Raw genomic sequence first — 22,007 nt, 5'->3', positions numbered from 1 at the left:
CTACCTAGGAATGTATATCCTTGCCTAGGAATATATATGTCTTGTATACTCCTAGGACCGGCTTCTTTACCACTGTAAATCACTGCAGCTCTGCTGCTTTCCTGCTGTGAGGCACTGCAAGCCTTCCTAATGCTTGGCTGTAGAAGTGCTGCCCTTAAGCACAAGAGTTACTAGCTGTTCTAAAAATTAGTTGTTTCCTGGTAAAAACATGCAGCATGCAACTCAGAAAAATCAGATCCAGGGTCTGTGTCAAACGCTGGACTTTGTGCCAGATTGATTTCAAGTAGTGTCCCTCTTTTGAGAGACACAATATCTATTTACTTCTTCAGACCAGCCCCAAAAGAGGTGCAAAGTGATGGACAGTAGATAAGTTGGGGGAAACACTACAGACACTACTCCTTCATGGCCACAGAAGGTTTTGCTCTTATCAAGGATATATTAATAATGGCAGAATTGTTTTGTGCAGTTTTTCTTTATCATGAGCCTGTTTTCTACTGGTTTTGACAGGCTTCAGCTCAAGGTCCCAGACAGCAGGTCCTGTTCTAGTGTAAGGACTTAGGCAGCTGCGAAGGTGTGAAGGTGAAAATGGCCAACCCTTTGGAGACAGAGCCCTGGACAGCCTGGCCAGTGCTGGGGGAAACCTGTGGGAACACAGCTGCTCAGAGAAGCAAGGTCTCCTTCTCATGCTTTTAGTGGGACAGTGACCCAGCTCACCAAGGCTCTGCTGCCGTCTTTCCATCCCACTCCTTCCATAAACCATCCTCATCTGCCATCCACAATCATCTTCCCTGGGCTGCCTCAAAGCCCAAACAAAGCTTTAAGCTGCAAGGACAGTTGTTATCTTTTACAAATGTCTCAAATTGCTGGCACCCACCAAGAGAGGGAGGAGACTGGAGGTTTGCTGCCTCGGGTCCAGGAAGCAGCATCAGCCCTGTGCAGCCTTTGTGAACAGCATGATTCCACACAGAGCTGAAAAACATCGGGGCAGCAGGTGAAATAGGAGTCATGGGGCCCAAGAAAGACATAAGCTACTACAGACACATGGCACTGGATGCCTCACTGCTTTGCTTTGTCAGATTTGAGGGCCATGCTCCAAAGGCAGATGGGTGCTGAAATCTGTACCTGGTAATAAATTATTTAGATGCCTAAATGCTTTTTTTGAGCAGTTCTTGGACAGGTTTGAAGGACTCCCTGTGACTGTGCAGATTCATTCATCCTCTAGGCATTAGTTTAATTTAAGTTATTGTTTCCTAAATTCTGCAAGTGTTAAATTACATCTTTACACCCACGAATAAGTGAGATGGGGCAACACATTACAGTTTAACTCTTGCTGTATTACAAAATCTGTCTTTTATTGGTATGTGTTGCACTTAGAAACTTTAGAAACACAGAGTTGACTTGACTTTGCAGAGGGTCACAAACCTATGAAGTATCTCTCTGGTCCTGTAGGCATAAGGCCATTCCTGTGGAGACAGAGCCCTGTCACTTGGCCAAGACATGGGCAGGGCTTGATACTTCAGTGGCTTCCACCTGTTTTAACAGCTTATGGGATTTAAAGGATGATTTTCTACAGCTTGCTTTTAGAAATGAGCTCAAACTAAAATCCATAGCTACACCATGCTTGGCAAGAGTTTAAAGATAACATGCTGTTCCTGTGCCACTTCACTTGATTTTGGGTCAACCCTGCATCCAATGCAACAAGAATGTATTTCCTCTCTATGCTATCCTGACCTGCTCAGGGTTTCAGCACTTCTTGTGCTCTGTGGCTGGTTGCTGTTTCTGGCTGCATTCATCCCTCAAGCAGCAACACAAGGATGCATTTCAGTGTCTGAAACAGCCACTGCAATCTGCATGGGGCTGAGGAAGGATATATGGGGCAGGACAGACTCAGGCTGGGCTCTGGAGCACTGAGATGGACACACAAAGAAACTAAGCTAGCACTGTCACCACAAAAGCAGAGATTGGCCAAGAGCAAATCCCAAAATAACAGGTCACTGTCTGCTCTTAGATGCAGAGGATATTTTGTCCAGCTCTAATCCAAATCTTTCCTTTTGTTGGCTGACCTCTGCTTTCACAGAGTGGTTCAGTGCACATGGACACCAAAGTCTCTGCAGTGGTCCATTTTTGCTGCCTTGCAGTTTCTTACTCTGAAACCACAAGATCAGCAATGATTCCCATCCCTATACCATTCAAAGGATCTGTGTAGTTTATCCCCTTTCTGGAAGTATCTGAGGAGGAGATGGCCAAGCTTGTGGGCAGAAACATTTCATTTTTGGCTTATTCTCCCCAGACTATGTTATCTCCAGGGCCAGCTCCAGGACTGCTCCACTGCTATGGATAGTGGAGGCTGTGATATCTCCATCCTGAAGAAGATCTCTAAAAGGGATAAGCATAGGTTAGAATGGAATAGCATATTCCAGTTGGAAGGGACAGATCTGGCAAATCAACCCTTTTCACCTGGAGGGCAGTGTGTGATGCCCAGCCCTGATGCAGGCTGGCAGACAGACTGTGCCTTGGCCTTGTCAGCTCAGGGAGGAAGTGTGTCAAGCACCTGTGAGCAGGGATGGGAATATTAACATTTACAGTCACAGTACTTTATAGCCGTCCCTCCCCCTTCTCCAAGCACATATGTTAGGATGTCTGATGATGCCATGACCATCTGGGCTGAGATATCAGAAGCAGTGTGGTCACTGTCTGCCCTAAACACCCCTCTAACCCTTCAGGCTACATTCACAGGTCACAGGGTGACACTGCCAGGAGGGTTGGGGGAAAGGGCTGAGCCAAGGAGTCTGGAACTCCAGCTGGCTTGGGGACTCAGAGTTGTCATCCTGATGAAGGAATATGTCCGCAGCCTCCTGCTCCCCTCTGCACTGTCCCAGTACCTGTGGTTCCTGTCAGTCCTGCCCCTCCTACCCAGGCACTCTGGAAATGTGTGTCCAGCCAGATCAGAGTGGGGGCTGCGGGGTGAGCGCTGGGGTAGGAGTGGGGATGGCAGGCAGACATCCTCTGTAAAGACACTGCCAGTCTTGACCAGAGGAGGCTGGTGCATGCCATTGCCCCGAGGTATCGGAAGCCATCTCTGCTCCATTTGCAGGACTCAAGCGCCTGAGTTCCCGGGGTGGCTCTCCGCTTACCACCAGTGCTCCCGTTTTGGACTCAGTTTATAACCAGATGTTAGGCCGAATTTCTGTTGTAAAGGTAAAAACCTCTGTGCCGAAGCGCCTTGGGCCGCGACCTCGCTGTGGGCTTTGTGCAGGCAGGACGAGCGCCTCGCTCACAGCAGTGGGGGCAGAGTCCAGGGTCACCAGCCCGAGCTGCTCCCAAGAGGGTATTCCCTGCTTAGCCCTCTGCCAGCGCTGATCCCCCCTCACTGCCCACCTCCACACCTGCCTTGTCTGCATGCTGTGCCAGCCTGGCTTGCCCCAGTCCATCTCCTGCTTCACCCAGCTATCACTGGCTGCCTCCAGCTTAGGTGGTGAGCTCTTCCAGCAGCACCAGGGCCTCTAGGGACAGAAAATAGAGAGAGTGGGCACAGCGTCACTGTATGCCAGGGGAAAACCTCCTGTTCCCTCCCCAGCACAAGTTAGAGCTGCCTCCTTCCATGGAAAGGGCCTGTGGCAAAGGACAGAACTTCTCCACAGCCCTTGGAGAGCGAGGGGTTAGATCTGTGTGGGGAGAGTACCAGGCCCACGAGCACGTGTGGGAGGAGGACTTGCTCAAAACCAGACACGTTCTTGATTGCTCAGATGCTTTGGAGATTAATAGTCTGGCTGCTGTTATTGCAAACTTTCTCGGCACGTTTCAGGCTGTCCTCTCCTACTACAGGCTGACAGGCTGCAAACTGCCAGGGAGCCTGGAAAAACTCAAAGAAGTTTTTTAAAAAAGTCTAAGAAAGGGGCACATTGATTGCCCAAGACAAACACCTCCTACTCTGTACTGAGGCTGCAGCAGGGGCCAAACCTCTCCCCATGTTTCCCAGCCATGAAAGGAGGAGGAGAAAGAGGACAGCACCTTACAGGATGGGTTACACCCAGCCTTTGTGACCCTCGGGGACACAAACACCTGAGCTTGGGAGGAGGGACTGAACCCTTGTGGTTGCTGTAGTTGCAGGCATTAGCCTCTGAGCTGAAGGCGGGTTTCACAGAAGCAATGCAGGAGCTGTCACGGATCCAGCATGGAGAGTATGCCCTGGAAGAGAAGGTCAAGAGCTGCCGCTGTGCCATGGAAGAGAAGGTGGCTGAGATGAAGAATTCCCTCAACACATTCAAGGTAGGAGTGTGACCTGTGGGGAAACTGCATACATTCCACGTGAGCTTGTGAGGCAAACATTCCCCTGCTTCCATCAACACTTCCTGTTTGCAAAGAAAAGGAGCTGGCAATTGTTACGGGTACACCTGGGGTACTTCCTTTTGTTTTGTGTCTCCCCTGACTGCTCCAACTCAAAAGTAACCCATACTCTGGCCTATTTAGCCTGCTTGACTGGCCATGAGGCAGTGCTGAGGGTTACCTGGGCACAAGCAGCCCCTGCTGTGGGCTGCACATGCCATGGGTTTATGGCCTGTTCATAGGCTACTGCTGGGCCACTGTCCCACACCTCTCCCTGGGTCAGGCCTCCTGCATTTCCTGCGAGAACCAAAGCCACTGGGGAGCAGCAAATTAACACAAAACCCTAAAGCCTTTTGAAGTCACATTTCCACACTGCTGGGAGGAAGTGTTGCCTGGTTTGATCTGGCCCAAGAGGATAAAGACAAAAGGCTGGAGAGACAGCCTAGCAAGAAGGCTTGATGTAGACTTTAGACCAGCCAGCGTCTCCATGCAGAAACTGGATGACGAGGCAGGCAGAGGAACTCTTTTATTGTTCTTAATGCAAATTTTCCCCATGGGGTTTTGCTGAGTCAATAATACCTTGTGAAGTTAAAGAGGGCTGCTTACTGAAAAAGCCCATTACTAACCCTGTGACAGGGAGACAGATGGCACCAAGCAAAAGGAGCTCTTGGTGCCAGACGAGCAAGGGAGACAACAAAAAGGGCAAGGACATATGGGAGAGATCTCAGAGCAACCGGACTCAGGGTTATCTAGGACATTGTCATAGGGGAAAAGGGGATTTAAAATGCAGATACAAATGATTATGCAAGCAACAGAAGGGCAAAAGGCTGCTGACCCTCTGCCTCATGGGCACATGGTGGCTATTCAAACACTGGGCTCCCAGTGAAGCCACCTCCTTGCCTGGGGAAAATCCTTTGGTTTGCATGAAACTGTTGAGTATTTCTCCTCTATCCTGCTGCTCACATTCATGAAACCTGCAGGAACTTCATGCAGCAGAGATCTACATCTGAGAAAGGCTTGGCTGAAATGGCTTGAGGGAGGATGGACAGGGAGGATATGGAGGGCCTCATTTCCTTAGGAAACCAGGCTAAAAGGGCAGATCCATGGCCTGACTGGAAAAAGTTTATACATGTGAGTGCTCACACTGGGATCTGAACCAAGTGCAACATGTGAATACACATGCTGGAAAACTGCAGAGGGAAATGTGCTCCCTAAGGTCCACCTCCAAATGCCATTAAGGGCAGGAGCCCCAGTGCTTTTGACTGGCGGTGGGTGAAGCCCTGAGTCTCATCTCCCACCAGTGCCTCGATCATGTGGCACCACACTGGCTTGGGCAAGCTGCCTGTAGAATTAAGGATCACCACATTGTGCCACGTTGTTCATGGCATGTGTGACACATCCTGGACTTGCAAAGGAAGAGCCTCAAATCACAGAACCACTCCCTCCCCACAGCACCCTGAAGCACCTTTTGTGCACACCAGCCAGCATTCAGAGCTGTGCCACCTAAGGCTGATGGGCACCCTGGGAATGCTGTGCTTTTGCCTGTTTCTCAGGAGGAGCTCAGCGATGCAAAGTCAATGATTGAAGAAATCAGTGCCAAGCAGGAGGAAATGCAACAGAAAATTGAGCAGCTGCAGCAAGAGAAGCGGCGGGAATCACGGAAAATGAAAGCTAAGTAAGGGCCCAAAGCCCAGGGTGCTGAAAATGCTAATTAGCAGTGGTGTCCATTTTGTTCCTTTCTGTATAGCATCATTTCTTAATTTTTTTCCTGGCTGGACATGTGTATCAACCCTGTTTATGATCGGAAATGCTTCAGTTCACCCCAGGCTTTTAGACACACACCCCACAGAGGAAAGACAGAAGAAAACTGCTAACACCTCACTGGGATTCCAACAGCAAAACAGCCCACAGCAGCTCCCTGGGGAACCAGGGCCTGGCAAAACAGAGACCCACTAAAGACATGCTGGGGCTGTTGAAAGTCAGAAGCCTCCACCATTCAGACAACAGCGCTGCAATTTCCCTTTTCAAGCTTGCAGGACTCAGTGGGCTCCTGATGGTGCAGTCATGCTCTGCTTTCCTGCCACCAGCTTTCTCTCCTCTTAGCAGAGTCAGAGAATGTTTGCACACTGCTGGGCCACACTAACGCTGTGATGAAGTAGATGGTTGTCCAGTTTGGTCCTAATTAGCCTCCTTCTGAAAACAGAGTTTTGATCATGAGTCTATACAGCTGCCTTGATGCAAACACTGCAAATCTAGGCTAGCCCCTCAGCTAATTAAGCTATTTAATTAGATTAAATATGCTCTGCAAAAGAATAGATCTGAAATAACCTTCTCCTATAGCCAGTGGAAGTTATTTCCAGAACATTGTTCATGAACTTCCAATTCCATCAAAGCCAGCTCCTTTCCTGGTGTCTGCTAGAGTTGTCCTATTTCTGACAGTGTTGGCCACAAAAGTAATGTAGGAGCTTCACCTGTAGCATTCAGACTTTCCAACCACCTCGTTCTTTGTGTTTGCAGAAGAGCACAGAAGGATGACCACGGGTCACAGACAGTGCCAACACCTCTCCAGGGCAGCCCATTTCGATCCATCAACCTTCCAGAACCTGTGCTGATTAATGAAGATTTTACGAGTCTTTTACACAATGTGACTTATGAAAAAGGTAGGAAAGAGAACAGGCAAATGCAGTGCCTTCCTCAGGGAAAATAAAAAATCAGAAAAAGATCACTGGGGTAACCAGGGTTCAGGAAGTATTTGCTTTGGGAATGCTATCTCAACAGCCATTTCTTGCCTCCTCCAAGGAGAGGGATGCAAGCTGGATCTTCATTCCTGTAGTGTCAGTAGCAGAGATACAGAACCAAATAGGGACTGTTGGTAAAAATCCTGGTTTTGTTTCTGCGTGAGGGAGGAGGGCACAGGAAGGAGGATCACACCTTGAAGGGAAAAACACTGTCAGACACTTGGAAGTTGGAATCAGAGAAAAGGTGATGGACCAGAACCTTTCATTCTATAATTAAGTTTGGGGGTCTAAACTGGGCTATCATTCTCTTTCTGTTCAGATAGGAAGATAATAAAAACATACTGAGTTAAAATGTCAACAGGGCAAAGATTAGATGAAAACCATCTGAAAACCAGATGTGCTGTTTTTTATCTGTTTTGCTCACAGTCGTGGCCCTCCTCTGCCCTACACCCTGAGGTGGTGTGTTAGCCCTCTCCCTCACATCCCTCTTGCACAGCCACCTTTCTCATCCACTTCTCCCATTGCTCCTTTCTTTCCAGTCTCATCCCTCTGCTCTTCAATACGCTCCTTTCCACTCAAAATGGCAGCCCTGTCTCTGTGTCAGGTCTCCATCCTCTTTGCCCTGTGTGGGGTATCTTCTATCCAACATGCACCTACATGCCAGGAGAAGCCAAGACTGCTCACATTCCTCTGCAGTCACACAGCACTGAGCACAGCAGGGACCTCACATCATCTGCCTGCAAGTGCTACTGAAACGCAGACTGTGACAAGAGCACAGCAGTAAGGATCCTCCCTGGACTGGAGAGTCCAAAAGGGGTGTTTTCATAGCAAAACTGTGAAAGACTAGAGGATTTAACCCTACTGACAGGGCCTGGCAGGAAGAATCAAGCTCTACAGTTGCCCTCTGTTGCTGAAGTTCCCTTTGTTCTTCAACAGTGTCTGACACCAGGATCATGCCCATGGGAGAAGGAGGTGTGAAAGTCATAGCAGGCCCAGGTAAGAAAATATCAAACATCAGAGGACAGCAGGACAGTGATTCAATTAGAGTGCTTGCCTTACTGCACTAAAGAAATGCTTTCAGGCATTTCACAGGGATGTCTTTCACTCTGCCATGTACCTCCATTTTCCTATGCAGTTGAGATATGAGGGCAAACCTATGTCCCTGAAGTGTCTCTGATGGTCAGTGCCAAGGATTTGGCAGAGAAAACCTTTCTGCTGTAGCTTTCATGGATTCTAAGTGCTTTTGCAGAAAGGAAGAATTGAAGCTTCCTGATGTGACAAATAGTGAGAGCACCACTTTTCCCACTTGGGAAGAGATGGTGTTTTTCTTCTCTAACATTTGTCTAATTTTGGATCTTATTTGGCTTGAAAATAAATGCTGGAAGAGTGCAAACCTTGTTCTGCTGAAGAGCTCACCAACTTCACTTCCTTTGTAAATTAACTCTACAAGGCTACAGCCCTTGTGAAACACAAAGAATGCTCCAAATTCACCTTCCAGTGCTTCAAATGGATGGAAACACAGCCTAGCTCTCTGCTGCAGCAAAACCTGTCAGAGAGATGCTGAGATGTCAGAGTCCATAGACCAGTTTCTCATTGCAGGAGCAGCCATAGACACAGATGACAGCCTCAAGCCTTCCCTGGCAACAGAGGGGCAGTCGAAAATGCATCTGCCATCAACAGTATGGAAGCAGCCCAAGGACACCAAGGACTGGGGAGATGAATACATTTCCAAAGAGCAGCCAGAGAGAGGGAAAGACATGGGCCAAAGCAGATACAGCTCAGCAGACAACATAATATGTGAACCCTCTCTGGCTGGTAAGGAGTAGAAAACTCTGGCTAGAAAGGCTCAAAGCTGCTGTGAGCTGGCTGGTGATCAGCATCCATGGAGGGAGACACACAAGCCAGTTTCTGCTGCTGGGGGGAATCTCTCAGGGCCTCACACTCCAAGACCTCTGGCCTTTGTATTTGTTGGGCTGTGTGACTGACAGAACCACTTTGCACTCAGGACAGCCCTTCTCCTTTCCAAGACCTGTCAGGTTCAGAGTACTGGTGGGATTGCAGCAGTGTAGTTGATTAAGTGGGTGAAAAACACAACTTCTCATTCTGCAGGGGTTCTTCAGGATGGGAAACCCTGATATGAATTGTTTTGCTTTTGCATGCTTGTTTTGTTATTCTTAGAAAAATTTGGTATTCATGGGGGGAAACACATCTGCTTTGGAGCTTTCTTAGCAAACTGGGGCTCTGGTCACGTCTGGGGCATGCTGTAGCATCAGGGTGGAGTTTTTCACTTTGGGGAAAGAAGACAAAAAGATACCACTTTTAAACAAATTTCTCCTTTCATGATCACTTCACCAGTCTAACATGCAGCTGTCCTTGAGGTCAGTATTTTCTCATTTTTAAATTTAACCATTATCTTCTGGAAGCCAAAAGGCAGAACATCGCCTTGGAGCTGCTGGAGTCAGAAAGGAAGTACGTCATCAACCTTTCCCTAATCCTGAAGATCAAGGCCACACTGCAAGGGCCAGATGTGAAAAGAAGCACCAAAGAGAGAAGGTATTTGAAATAATATGCTCTCTGTGTTTGGGGGAGTTTTCTTCAGTCAATATTACTTTTGCAATATCCCCTCACACACTTTTCTTACATCCACACAGAGATCTTTGAACACTTGTAGTTGAAAACTGGAGGTACTGGGGGAGTTTTGCAGTCATTTAAGATGTTCCTGCCTGTCCTTTGCATCTTGTCCACCATCTTCATTCTGATTCTGGGTGAAATCAATGTGAAGTGGCAGAAAGGCAGTAGCACATTTTGACCAGCTCTGCATCAGTGGGCTGTCTCATGAAAGGGCCTGACAAATGGGACAACACGGAAAGCTGGGGATCTCTCCTCCAGGCTCTCAGGGGGATGGCTCAGGACCATGGTCCTGCATCATCAGCCACAGCAGCATTGCCTGGGGCTTTTTAGTGCTGCTAATTCTGATCAGCTACTCAATGCATTGCAAGGAAAGCCTAAGGAGCTTTCCAAACACTTTATTAATAGCCAGCTGGTGAGGGAACTTGCATGTGCACAGCAGGCAAAACAGGGCCCTCCGATGCAGCCAGGATTCCAACCACAAGAGTTAATAACACCTGCACAATGATAGCAATAATAGATGTAGTCAATAATACATTTGCAAGGCTGTGCTGACCACTCAGGAATGCCCACTCCAGCAGGACTCACTAGAGATGAGGTTTTGCTCTGTGTAACCAGTCTGATTTGGTCTCCCATCAGCTTTTTCCCCAACTCTTTGCGGTTCCTGGTGCAGCAGCACGTGGATTTACTGCATGCTCTCCAGGAACGAGTCCTGAGCTGGCCACGACAAGGAATCCTAGGAGACATTTTCCTGAAGCTGACAAATGATGAGGTATGTTAAAGACCTCTCTAGAATCTTCTGCCATGATTCATGATGTTTTGTTGAGGCACAGGTGGGCAGAGACACCTTGCAGCAGAAGGGCTGTGCAGCTGTGGCCTGAAGAGTAAGACCTTTCAGCAAGCCCCCTTGGAGCACAGTCCTGGGGCATGGCAGCCCCTCTGTTGTTCAGGGATCCCACATGCCAGACCCACCTGTGGGCAAGCAGCCTCATAGCACAGCTCCATAAACTACATGAGACCCAGACCTGCTTGCAGGAGCCACATGTGTGCCTTGACAGCTTGAATGGCTGTATTTCCAGTGAGGGTGTGAAAAGTGAGTGCTTCTGATGCTCTCCTGCCCCAATACACCTTGCTCAGAGTTCTGACAAGCAGGTGGGCAGGCAGAGGCCCACATGATTTGTTGCACCCACCTCTGTTGCCCTGGTGAGCAGCAAGGATGTGTAAAAACTCACATGATAGTTTATAAATTTTAAGAGTCTTAGATAAGAAGAGCTTCTTACTGCCCAGCCTCTCTACCCCTCCCCACCTGCAGTATAACTTTACACACTGTGCTCAACAGCTGAACACATTTTATTTAACAGACTTTCCTGAGAAGTTCCAAGCCCTGAAGGAGTAAAACAGCAGCTCTGCTGCACTGATGACCTTCCAACAGTGATGGTGGGGAATCAACAGTTTGGCTGGCTCTGTGACCAAAAATCTCTGTTGAGTTTGTTTGTTCTTTTCTCTCTCTCTTTTGTAAGAATAATTTTCTGGACTACTACGTTGCTTACCTGAGGGACCTGCCAGAATGCATCTCTCTGATCCATGTGGTGATCCTGAAGGAGGTAAGCTTCCTGCCTGCCTCCCAGACACCTCATGGCAACATGCAAGCCTGGATCTCTTCCTGTTATGCCTACCCATGACAGGACTCTCCTGCCAATCCACTTGTTCTGTTTCCTGGAGGTTGCCGTGGCTGACCGGCACCTACAAAAGGCAGCTTTAACACCTTCCTCACTGTCTGAAACCAAAGCTGCTTTTCTGCTGTGCCATGAAACACTATCTCAGATTAAACCTCCCAAAAGCTTGTCTACACACATGACTTTTTCCAGGAACTGTCTCCTGAAAAATGGAGGACTCATCCAAACAGAGGGATCAAGACCTTTATAGAGAAAGGAGTCTTCACTTTCAGCTTCAGCTATTTGGTCCTGGATTCTTGGTTTAAACTTGGAAAGTTAAATAAAAAAAGTAGTCTAAAGTGCAATAACTGAATCACATTTGCTTGCTTCCAAGGTATTTTAATTTAGAAGTCATATCATTTTGTTCAATTAATTTGAGCCTAAACTAAGAACTTCATTCTGAACAACAGTGTCTTCTGGGGGTTTCTTCTGGGAAACTTAACTAGTGCACTTTCAACCTGCCTCCCCCTACTTAATTAGGCTGAGTGTCCCTAGTAGATAATCCCCAACCTAAATGCCCCTGTGAACTGTTGTAACTCCTTACAGCATAACTATTCATTAAACCACAGAACCATCTGGAAGCAGACATGTTTTATGGGTGGAAAAGACTCTTAAGTCTCTTTCTCTGTTGCAGGTAGAAGAAGAAATCAAGTCTGATCTCTACATTCTGTTCTTTCACATAGTCCAGCGAATCCCTGAATACCTTATTCATCTGCAGGTAGGGCCCCAGGATAGAAACTGTGTTGTTGAACTCTTATCACATTAGGTGACACTTAACTCAGAGCTGGTATTTGGGCCTCTACAGGTACAGGGTCCTGACAAAACCCAGAGGGCTCTTTGAAGAAAAAACCAAAAAACCAAAACAAACATTGAAAGGGAAAGCCAGCTAGCAATATCTTAAGTTGCGTCTTTTTCACATGAGGCTTGTTTATATTTGCCAATTTCTCCAGGTGACCTGACAGAAACACAGCTTTTGTCCCCTGGGAAGCCAAAGGCTCTGCTGTCTGCTGCTCTGGGAAAACAAGAGGCCAGAGATGGGACACATCTGAGAGGGCTCCTAGGGCCCAACAATCTGCCCTACAGAGGGATGGCTGATAAAGAGTTCTGGTTCACAGAGGGCTTATCTGAACTGTACTGAAACATTTCAGACAAGGCAAATACACAGAAAGCAAGCCCTAGAAACTCAGAACATTGGTTTATTCACCCAAAGCTAAACTCAACTAGTGCATCACCCATACATCCAATGATTACATTTACAGTGGCCCCTTGTGCATTTGCACTGGACTATGGGAGGCAGGCCCCATCCAAGTCCCTCAGAAACTCACGGTGCCTAGAAAAGCTCCCCCAGGGCAGTGCCTTGAGCACTCCAGAGTCCTAATCCATGGTTCCAATAGTGCCTTCTCCCCAGAAAGGCTCAGGACAGCCTCCAAACAGCCTGCTCTCCTCTGTGCCTCAGAATGTCCTGAAGTTCACGGAGCAAGAGCACCCCGACTATTACCTGCTGCTGGTGTGTGTGCAGCGCCTCCGGGTTTTCATCTCACACTACAGCCTCCTCTTCCAATGCAATGAAGACTTGCTGATACAGAAGAGGAAAAAGCTGAAGAAGTAAGCAGAACATCAGCTCATTCTCTCTGTCACTGGGGAAGGGAGGGGTGGGGATAGCCTGGCAAACAGGGAGTTTAGGTCCAGGCAAGATTAACAGGCACATTGCTCTGTTGAAATAAAACAAAGCCCTTTGCACCTGAATGCTGGAGAAGAACAACTATTGGCATTTGCCCTCCAAACTGAAGTCAGATTTAGGGTGGGCCCTTCTGCCTAACTCTGACAGCAAAAGAAAAATCACTTCTAAATCCTTCTAAACACAGCAGCCACATGTTTCATGGGATCATTTGATTTGTTAAGCTGGTGGCAAAGTCACTCCCCAGTGGGAAAACACAGAGGGATTTAGGTCTGGCAGCTTCAGGCCATGGTGAGGGTGAAGACTGTTTCCCTTATGGGCTGAGACTCCAAAAGAATGGTGATATTTTACTGGGGGAGGAGGTGGGAGAAACAAAAGCCTCCCATAACCTGTTTGAGATTAACTATGACAGAAATTACCCTGAATGTAGATTTTCAAGTTGCAGTTCAGAACAATTCCTTGAAATCAAGGCTTTTTACTAGAATCAGAATCTGGTTGCCTTTGCTCCTTGTGATGATTTACCTGAGGATTAGGACAAGATGAAATTTCAAGGGAAGCTTCCAAGTATGGAGGGTGGTAAAGGGCTGGAGCAGATTGCTGGGGAGGGACTGCTATCAGGAGAGGTGTTGAGAACACCACAGAAAGCAGGATGCCCTGCTGGCTGGAGCAGACTAGGTGGAACAGGCTCTTCCTTGGGGTGGGCAGAAGTGAATGGGAATATTAAGGTCCCTCCCAGTCCTGTTTTCTGTGATTCTACACGCTCGTGCTCATTCCCTGCCTTATTTCTTAGCCCGACGATGGATTTCTCCTCCCTCAGGTCATCCCTGGTGAAGCTGTACAAAGGTCTCACCTCCCAGTGTACAAGCCAGGAGGTTTCTCCAACACCCAGTGCAGCATCAATGCGGGACAGTGGGATCCATACTGAAGAGGCCATACAGTCATTCCCAGCAGCACCTTCCTCTGGCACAACCACCCCGTAAGCCTGTTGTCCTCATGGGCAGCTTTAGAGTAGGCTGAAAACTCTCCTCACCCACACCATGCCAGGGACACCAGGCAGCTACAGGCTGTCATTGCCAAAAGCACTCCCTCTATTTGGATAGAGAGATGAAGGGCTGGCTCCATCCTGCTATCCCCCACCGTGTGGTTTACAAGCAGGGAATGTTCCAGAGCTCTACCCAGGGCTGCCTGCTAAGGCAGTACATCAGGGAGGACATGAATTTGTTTAGGCCTGACAGTGGTGTGCACAGCAACACCCTGCATTATTCACTGTCAACATTACTAGAGCTGGGAAACAGGACCAAGGTCTCAGAGCAGGGAAATAAATACTTTTCCATACAGCACATAATGGAATTATGTGATTCACTATCACAAGATACAAGTAAAAAGTGGGTTCAAAAAGACACAAGACTAAGTCAAGACAGGGCTACTGGTAGCACCTGGAAATCTTCACAGAATCACAAAATATTCTGAGTTGGAAATTACAAGAATCATGGAGTCCAACTCCTGGCCCCACACAGAACCATCCTCAAGAGTCACACCAAGTGCCTGAGATTGTTGTTAAAATGCTTCTTCAACTCTGTCAGGCTTGGTTCTGTGACCACTGCCCTGGGGAGCCTGTTCCAACCACTGCACAACCACCCCCTAGGTTTAAAACCTTTTCCTGATATCCAACCTAAACCTCCCCTGACACAATTTCAGGCCATTCCCTCTGGTCCTGTCACTGGTCACCAGGGAGAAGACATCAGTGCCTGCCCCTCTGCTGTCCCTCATGAGGAAGCTGTAACTGCATTGAGATCTCCCCTCAGTCTCCTCCAGGCTGAACAGACCAAGTGCCCTCAGCCACTCCTCACATGGTTCCCCTTTGGCCATTTCCAGCCTGACAGGTGCCAAATGAGATGATGATCAGAGAAGCATGCTAGACTTACCTTTATTCTTATGCCAGTGATTTGTGGCTATCGTGCTTTCTTAACTCATTTGATACTAACAAGAGTTTGGCTGCATCATTCCCAGTCCCCCTCTGTTAGCAATGTTGTAGATCAGTCCTTAGCCTCCTCCTCCCCAGACTGCCCAAGCCAATCTCCCTCCCACAGACAGCTTGCTCCAGCCCTCCACCTTGGTAGCCTCAGCTGGCACCACCTCCACATGCATCCTGAACTAAAGACTCAACTGGAACACAAGGAGGGCAGGAGCCCTCCAAGTACTCCTGACACATTTTGGGGACAGAGTCACCTTACCCAAGAGAGAAACCCAGTCCACCTGAAAAGACAACCAGACCATAGGAAAGTGAGGCACAGCTACATTACAGTGAGAGAAGGAAAGTTAAAATCCAAAATGCAGATGAACAGGAGAGAGAGATGGAGCAGTTGGCTTCTCATCTCAGTTTCTATTCACTTCATGCTGCAGAGTACAAAGGTCAGCCAAAGTTACTGGAGAAGCAGCTCTGTCTCTCCAAGTTTGGTCCTCCTAACCAGCCAGACAGTTTCTGTAAGAGACACCTCTGTTATTGTTCTCCAAGACAGGAGAGAATCTTTTGGCCATAAAATCAACACAATAGGGCTGGGGAAGTGAAGGGGTGGAGGGGATTTGTCATGTGTCTCTGTCATCCTTTAGTATTCCACTTCCGTCTGTTTTTTTGTTTTGTTTTGTTTTTTATTTTTAAGGCATTTGATGCCGCAGATGAAGAAACCCCAGCCAGCCGTGATGGAGAACATCCAGGCTGTAAAGCCCCCTGACTGGGAGATGGAAAGCAGAAAACACGAGAGGCCAGAGAACATCCTTGCCTCCTCTCAGCTGACAGAGCAGGAACTTAAGGCCTTGACAGCCCCCTTACAATCCATCCCTGAAATGGAATACGAAGCGCCACCGGCTGATGCGGTGGGGAACACCGAGAGAGCCATCAGAACCTCTGTGGAACTGCTGCAGGATGCCAGGAACTTTGCACCAAGCTATGAAGAGTTTGACTACCCTGGGGAGGTTTTCACCATGCCAGGCCCCTATGAAGACGACACCTTCCAAAACCTCGCTCTCTTTGAGAACTGCTCCCCGGCCTCTTCCGAGTCCAGCTTGGATATTTGCTTCCTTAGGCCTGTGAACTTCACCTCAGAACCGGAGAGGACAGACCATGCCTTGCAGCCACTGCCTAAGAGCTGCACTCCCGTGAGCAGCAGCACCTACAAGCGTGAGATGTTCCACAGCAAAGGGAAGCAGCTGAGCAGGTCCCTGAAGGAGCTGCCGCGGAGCGCGGAGGGCGTGAGCACCAGACTCTACAGCACGCGGAGCAGCAGCGGGAGCCGTCTGCAGCAGAAGCAGGACAGGAATGTTCAACCTCACATGATCTCAGCCTCTTCTCGAAGCTCCCAAAGGAGCTACTTCCCCCCACAGAGAGGAGCGGGTGAAAAACCGAGCTTTTTGGAAGTAAGGAGGCTTAAATAGGAGGAGGAAAAAAAAAAAAAGGCACATGGTGGTGCAGCAGCAGCAGGAGAAAGATCTGAGATACAGTTAGAGTAGAACACATCAAAACAGCTTTCAGCACATTCCAAGTCCTCAACTGCATGTACATGCCCAAGGGAGGGACAAGACAGCTCGTTTTCACACACATCTTCCCCAGGGACAAGCACGGGGTTGAGGTGCACAGCTGGCTGAGCTAGAACACCCTTGAGACAAGGTAGCCTCTTGTGTGTCTCCACCTGTCACTGAGCTTCCTCCCCAGGTGAATGTTCTGAGCAGGTCACAAAGTTTACACAAAGCTGTTCAAAATTAGTGCTGTGGTTGGCACCCAGTTTAAACAGGTGCCTTTCCACCTGCTGTGAGGAGTGCTGGGTAAGTCATGCCGGTGTAAACCAGCATGACTTGGCCAAGCTCGGCCCATTTACACCAGCAGGGATCTGGTCCATAGGTTTTGTTTCACCTGTATTTGTTGCCTGGATTGTGCAGACCCATGCCAAAGTCTGTGTGAGAGCAGTCAGAGTCCAGCAACTGTGTCCCTCAGGTGGGACATGGCAAACAGCATGGTAACCCTTCAGGGACACCAGGTCCTGCAGGAGCAATGTTTCTGTAGTTTGCAGTGGCTGTTCAGAGTCAGCTTTGGGCTGTCACAGCCAAGGGTGCTCTGAGGTGCTTAGATAGGAGGCTGTAGATGCAGATGATGATGGGAGGTAGGTTCCAACAGCCTGACTGAAAAGGCAGCAAGAAAACTTCAAAAGAAAAGGAAAAAAAAAGCCTAATGAGTGAAGGAGGTGGTAGAGGGTTGAACAGGGGAGATGAAGTAGAGGGAGAAGAGCCGTGAGGACACAGCCACCCCAGAGAAAGAGGCCTATGAGTTCTTTGGCACTTACCTGCACAGAACTATGGCCCACAGCAGGGTGCAGATGTGGAGCTTGTCTACAACTGCAGGACATGTTCTCCCCCACAGTGCAAAGGAAATCACCATGGCAGTGGTGGGCAGAATTGGAGAAAAGGGTCTTGTCCAGAGTCTTGTTGAGAGGAGCTTGGCACTCTCCTGAAAGAGGGACAGATCTTTTAGTAGCACATTTACCACAAGGTGTGTGTGCTAATGAACCTTTTGCCCCACAGATATAAAACCATGCAGCAGCAGAGCCAGCAGAAGAGACTTTACCACAGCTCCAAAGCCTGATGCCTCCCTGCCCTAAGGGAGAAAGGAGAGGGTGGGAAGTTCTTCCAACTGCCCAAGCTGGCTTGCTCCCTCACTGGCAAAAGAAGCTAGTGAGCTTCCCCTAAACAAAAAGCTTAGCAAGAAAGGCTCCAGTTCCCTCTAACAGTGCTTAACCTTCTACTCCTCTGTCACTGCCTCAGTCTTAGAGCCAGCAACAAGCTCTCTGCAGAGGTACCAGTGTTGTTTCCCAGCCTTGTCAGCACCTCCTGACCCACCAGGTCCCTCCTAGCACAGAAGTAGAGAAGGGAACAAGAATGTGAGGTTGCAAATGCTGGTTAAATTGTCTTTTCCCTTTTAGGAGCTCCATGCAGAAGACAACACCAGGTTCTGCCAGAAGGATGACAATGAGCAAACATCCTTCAGCGACCACAACCCGCGGCACGAGCCCAAGGGGGGGTTCCGGAGCTCCTTCCGCAAGCTCTTCAAAAAGAAATAAGCAGCCCCAAGAAAGGCAGGCCACAGCCAAAGCACAGCAGTGCTTCCCCAGGTCCCCGAGGGTGGAGACAGACAGCAAGGCCCCAGGATTCCCTGACTAACACAGAGGGTGGAGGGTGGGGGAGAGGAGACTCTCACAACTGCCTTATAAATGCATCCTGCTCTTCCTAGCACAGGGCAGGGCCAGGCTTTGGGATGCGGTGGAGCTCAACCAGCAGGTCCAATAAGCACAGGAACTTGCTAGCTTTCATCCCTACCTGACTGAACTTCCCTCAGATTTGGAAAGCTTTGGCCAACCCCTAGTATCTTCTCCTCCCCCTCATCCCCCAAAACTGCTTGATTTGCCATGCATCTTTGCTTCTTCTTCAAGGCAGGTCTTATTTGGGCTCACCCACAACAGAAAGGTTACCTTTGCAGCCCTGGCATCCTGGCCAGAAGTCTAAAATTCCCTTCTTTCTTCTACTTTCCAAAAAAAAACCACCATCAAAGATGTATTCCAGGAGGCCAGCTCGCATTACCCAGGTGGTTTGAGAGGGTCTAAGAAGCATCAGCTGAAGCACCTGAGCATTGCACTGCCTAATCAGCAACATCCTTTCTTTTGGACTTCCATCACTCGCCAAAATCCCATTTCACCTTTTATGTGAATGCAGTTTTCCTGAATTGTTTTCTGCTGTAGGAATCACTGCTTCTGCTCTCAGAATCGCCCGTGTCTCCAGGCAGGTGATGAAGGCTGGGCCCAGGGCCTGCCACAAGAGACAGACTCTTCTCCACCTTATCCCCAGTGTGGATCAATGCTGGTAGTGCCAAAGTGTCCTGGCTCCCGGTCTGTAACACACCTGGAACACACTTTGCTATCTCTCTGGCCTGACACCTTCATGAGCCCCATCACATGCAGCTTTGGAAAGGTTCCTCCAGCTAAAAACTGAGGCACTAGGGCAGGAAAGTTGATGGTGCACCATGTTCAGAGTCATAGCTCTCCTTCTTGTGCAAGATCAGCGAGGCTGCACACAGGCCACCCTCCTCACACCTGGACATGACAAACCCTCAGGAACTGACCTCTGCAGAAGACTGAGAGAAGCTCTGCTGCGGTACCCATGTCACGCACCAGCAGCGAGAGCATCACTGGCACAGTGCTGTTACCAGTGCAGTACTGCTGAGCTCCGATGTCACCTGAAGCTGGCACGTTCTGAGGGCAGTTTCAAGAGCAACTGTGGTTTTATCACCTTGTTTTGACAAGCCTGAGACAATGGTCTGTCTAAAGGACAGCTTCACCTTAAAAAGTTGTGAACTGTCTCCATGGGGCCAACAGCAATGCCTTGGGGGAAATACTGTGGGATGGGGGGCTTGGGACTCCCCGCATCAGCACAAGGGTGGCTGATTTTGGGGCCAAGAGAAGAGCACCCACCAAGCTGCACGGCTCTCCTGGCCATGGCAGCAGGGCAGGGGAGCCCAGACTGGTGCCTGTGGATGCAGTGGCCAACACCTGCTGCAGATGCAGGGCCCAGAGCTCTCCAGTGTTGACTGACCTGCATCTACCACCTGCTTTTCCTCCTCTGCTGGAGGCAGTGGGGTATGTGTGAAAAGGGCTATCCAGACAGACAAAACCCATCCTTTACTGCAATCAAGGTTTTCCCAATATTTCAAGAACGTGACCAAGCAAAACCCCAAAGATTAAAATGTTCTAGCTGGTTCCTCTCCCATGGATTTTAATGAAACAAATATCCACTTCTCCTTATAGAAAGAAGTACCACACTTTCCTCCCCTAGCTTTTGGAAACTGCTCTGGGAAGATTTTTTTTTAATGTAAGGCTTTTAATGGCAAAAAAAGCCTCTTTCATCTCCTTCCCTTTCCCTCACATCCTCATAAAATTACAAATTCCCTGTCCCATCCCTTTCCAGTCAGGACTGCTCCATGCTGACCAGCCACTGAATCAGACAGTTCCTAGGACTTGGCAGCTTTAGTCAGACTCTGCAGGGCCAGGATAGAAATTACATAGGAAGAGCCAGATACTTGTAACTGAAGCATCAGCAAAGCCTGTTTGTTCTGCACAGGAATCAGCCTCAGACAGAACTGTTTGTCCATGGAATCAGAGCTGTATCATTATGGACAAGTGTCCATTGTAAGGCACTGATGCTGTCAAGGGCTCTGATTCTTGTGGTTCTGGTCTCATATATGTAATGACACTTTTATCCATCACAAAACAAACCTGCTTTTCATATTTGCCAGGCAGATACCAGGACAGAAACAGGACAAAGAAAAAAAACCTACCTGCTAACATCTCCTGGGTGAGGAAATTCTTCCAAAGTGGCAGACCCTTGCTTGTAAAATGCATGTGGATTTCAGCTTCTATTTTAGTGATTTAAGGCACAGCCAGAACTGATGGTTATTTCTTTCTGATTCTCTGTGAGTTCTTACTTCCAAGCCTATACTTACCACTTCAGATGTCCTTGTACCTGCTCAGAATCTGCAAATGTAAATAATATGAATGAATGATGCTCAGCACCACACATACACAACCTGTTGCAGGATCCACTTCAAATCCATCTTTAGTGTATGTGTGTGCTCTGGATTATTTTTCTTCCTATGCCAAATAAACGTTGCCTTTAAATAACGCTGTTGCCCCTTGCACTGAATCAGCCAGAAGGCTGCATCCATTGGAAGAAGAAACAGGTGCTTCTCTGGTCCCTGAGGCAGCATTATTTACACAGTCCTGCATCCCTACAAGTCCAGCCATGCAAGCAGACTGTTCCCTACACAAGTCTAAGACTCTTAGTCAGAACTCAGCTGAGTCACTCTCCAGGCTTCTGGTCAAGATCCTGTTGTTGGTGTAGCTCATTGTGACAGATCTTCATCTCCTTAGATTCTTCTAGACCACACCTCTCCATAGCTACACTCCCTGTTTAAGTCAGCCATCCTAGAGTCAAAACAAAAAAAGGCTTGCTCTGAAAGAGATGCAACAAACTTGTCCAAAGCAATTCCAGTAACATGTGCCCTTGATCACCTACCTTTACCTTATTTTAAAAAATATTACAGATGTTCTGCACATTTGGCAGATAAATTGTCATGCATCTGGCAAAAGGGTTTTTATTTTATTTTTCCCTTTCAACTTCTTAGCCACCCAGTATAAGATTTCACACTTGCTGTCCAGAAAATAAGAAAAAAAACCCTTACTCTTTGTTTCCTTCATAATGCACTATTTTCCACTGAACACTAAAGGTAAATTTGCTCTCAGTGGACAGAAACATGCATTTAAGGGTGATTTGTTGTTTTTTTAAATGGAAAATAAGGAATGGAATTTACAAAATAAGAGCATTTTTGTTTTTACACCTGTATTAGGCCACAGGTTTCTCTCCCAAAGACTTCATCTATGCATTGTCTGGGTTTAGGAATGACAATTCAACAATCTCTTCCATGAAGCACAATAATCTACTGTGTTCAACAGCAGTACCCTCCAGTGATACCACTGGGAAAATCTAATTTAAAACACACACACAAAAGAAAAATAATATTCCACAACATCACTCTAAAACTTGAAGGATATAAATCCAGTGTATTAATTAGCACACCCTTCCTGTGACAGACCTCTCCCTCCCTGATTTGAGAGAGGCATGTTAGAGTAGCAGGTTAGCCCACACTGGAAATGGCTTCTTGAGGATGGAGCTTCCATGGTGTCAGCCCTGAAGGGGGACAATATTCCCCATCAGCAGACAAGCTTGTTGCAGGGGCTGCTGAACACCGTGACAATATAACATGTCACCATGGGGAGCACAACAGCCACCTTCCACACAGCAGCTGAACAAATGCTCAGCACCTGC

The 22,007-nt window shown here is 48.1% G+C and overlaps 2 protein-coding genes across 9 annotated transcripts in view; one reads left to right on the top strand and one right to left on the bottom strand.

The window, feature by feature from the left end:
* Positions 1-20,803, top strand: part of ARHGEF33 (Rho guanine nucleotide exchange factor 33) — a 33,156-nt gene extending 12,353 nt beyond the window's left edge. For 3 of the 7 annotated variants that reach the window (XM_023923291.2, XM_023923295.2, XM_086872155.1), the window contains 13 exons: positions 4,105-4,269; positions 5,880-6,001; positions 6,844-6,986; positions 8,001-8,060; positions 8,664-8,879; positions 9,488-9,617; positions 10,332-10,464; positions 11,213-11,296; positions 12,042-12,125; positions 12,864-13,012; positions 13,876-14,061; positions 15,746-16,499; positions 18,056-20,803. In XM_023923291.2, coding sequence (XP_023779059.1) covers positions 4,105-4,269; positions 5,880-6,001; positions 6,844-6,986; positions 8,001-8,060; positions 8,664-8,879; positions 9,488-9,617; positions 10,332-10,464; positions 11,213-11,296; positions 12,042-12,125; positions 12,864-13,012; positions 13,876-14,061; positions 15,746-16,499; positions 18,056-18,193 — 2,364 coding nt within the window. In that variant the 3' untranslated portion in view covers positions 18,194-20,803. Of the gene's footprint in view, positions 1-3,094; positions 3,199-4,104; positions 4,270-5,879; positions 6,002-6,843; positions 6,987-8,000; positions 8,061-8,663; positions 8,880-9,487; positions 9,618-10,331; positions 10,465-11,212; positions 11,297-12,041; positions 12,126-12,863; positions 13,013-13,875; positions 14,062-15,745; positions 16,500-18,055 lie in introns of all 7 variants that reach the window. The other 4 variants (XM_086872125.1, XM_023923292.2, XM_086872140.1 and 1 more) reach the window with 3 other exon arrangements.
* On the bottom strand, positions 1,317-21,010 carry LOC147655117 (uncharacterized). 2 transcript variants are annotated; one of them, XM_086872546.1, is made up of 5 exons: positions 20,461-20,529; positions 17,420-17,583; positions 3,391-3,503; positions 2,458-2,551; positions 1,317-2,376 (listed from the first exon to the last, which is right to left on the bottom strand). In XM_086872546.1, exons 1-5 carry the CDS (start codon positions 20,522-20,524, stop codon positions 2,332-2,334), a joined length of 480 nt encoding a protein of 159 aa, XP_086728672.1. In that variant the 5' UTR covers positions 20,525-20,529; the 3' UTR covers positions 1,317-2,331. The 2 variants fall into 2 exon arrangements, 1 of the variants encoding a protein (XP_086728672.1); XR_015281643.1 differs by lacking the exons at positions 1,317-2,376; positions 2,458-2,551; positions 3,391-3,503 and adding an exon at positions 15,365-17,278 and having other exon boundaries at positions 18,826-21,010.
* Positions 21,011-22,007: the final 997 nt, after the last annotated feature.

This window comes from Cyanistes caeruleus, chromosome 2 (assembly GCF_971803275.1).
Source record: "Cyanistes caeruleus chromosome 2, bCyaCae1.hap1.1, whole genome shotgun sequence".
NCBI classification, from domain to species: Eukaryota; Metazoa; Chordata; class Aves; order Passeriformes; family Paridae; genus Cyanistes; species Cyanistes caeruleus.
The sequence above is the reverse complement of the archived record's forward strand: the minus strand, read 5'-3'. Positions and strand labels throughout refer to the sequence as shown.

Excerpts from the sequence above, each read along its gene's own strand:
- LOC147655117 (XM_086872546.1), bottom strand. The coding sequence starts at position 20,524 with ATGCATTTTACAAGCAAGGGTCTGCCACTTTGGAAGAATTTCCTCACC. Across the intron at positions 3,504-17,419 it reads TGGGCCATAGTTCTGTGCAG|AGGCCCTGGTGCTGCTGGAA; the intron begins GTAAGTGCCAAA and ends TTCTGTCCCTAG. Across the intron at positions 2,552-3,390 it reads TGGCACAGCATGCAGACAAG|GTGCTTGACACACTTCCTCC; the intron begins GCAGGTGTGGAG and ends CCCTGCTCACAG.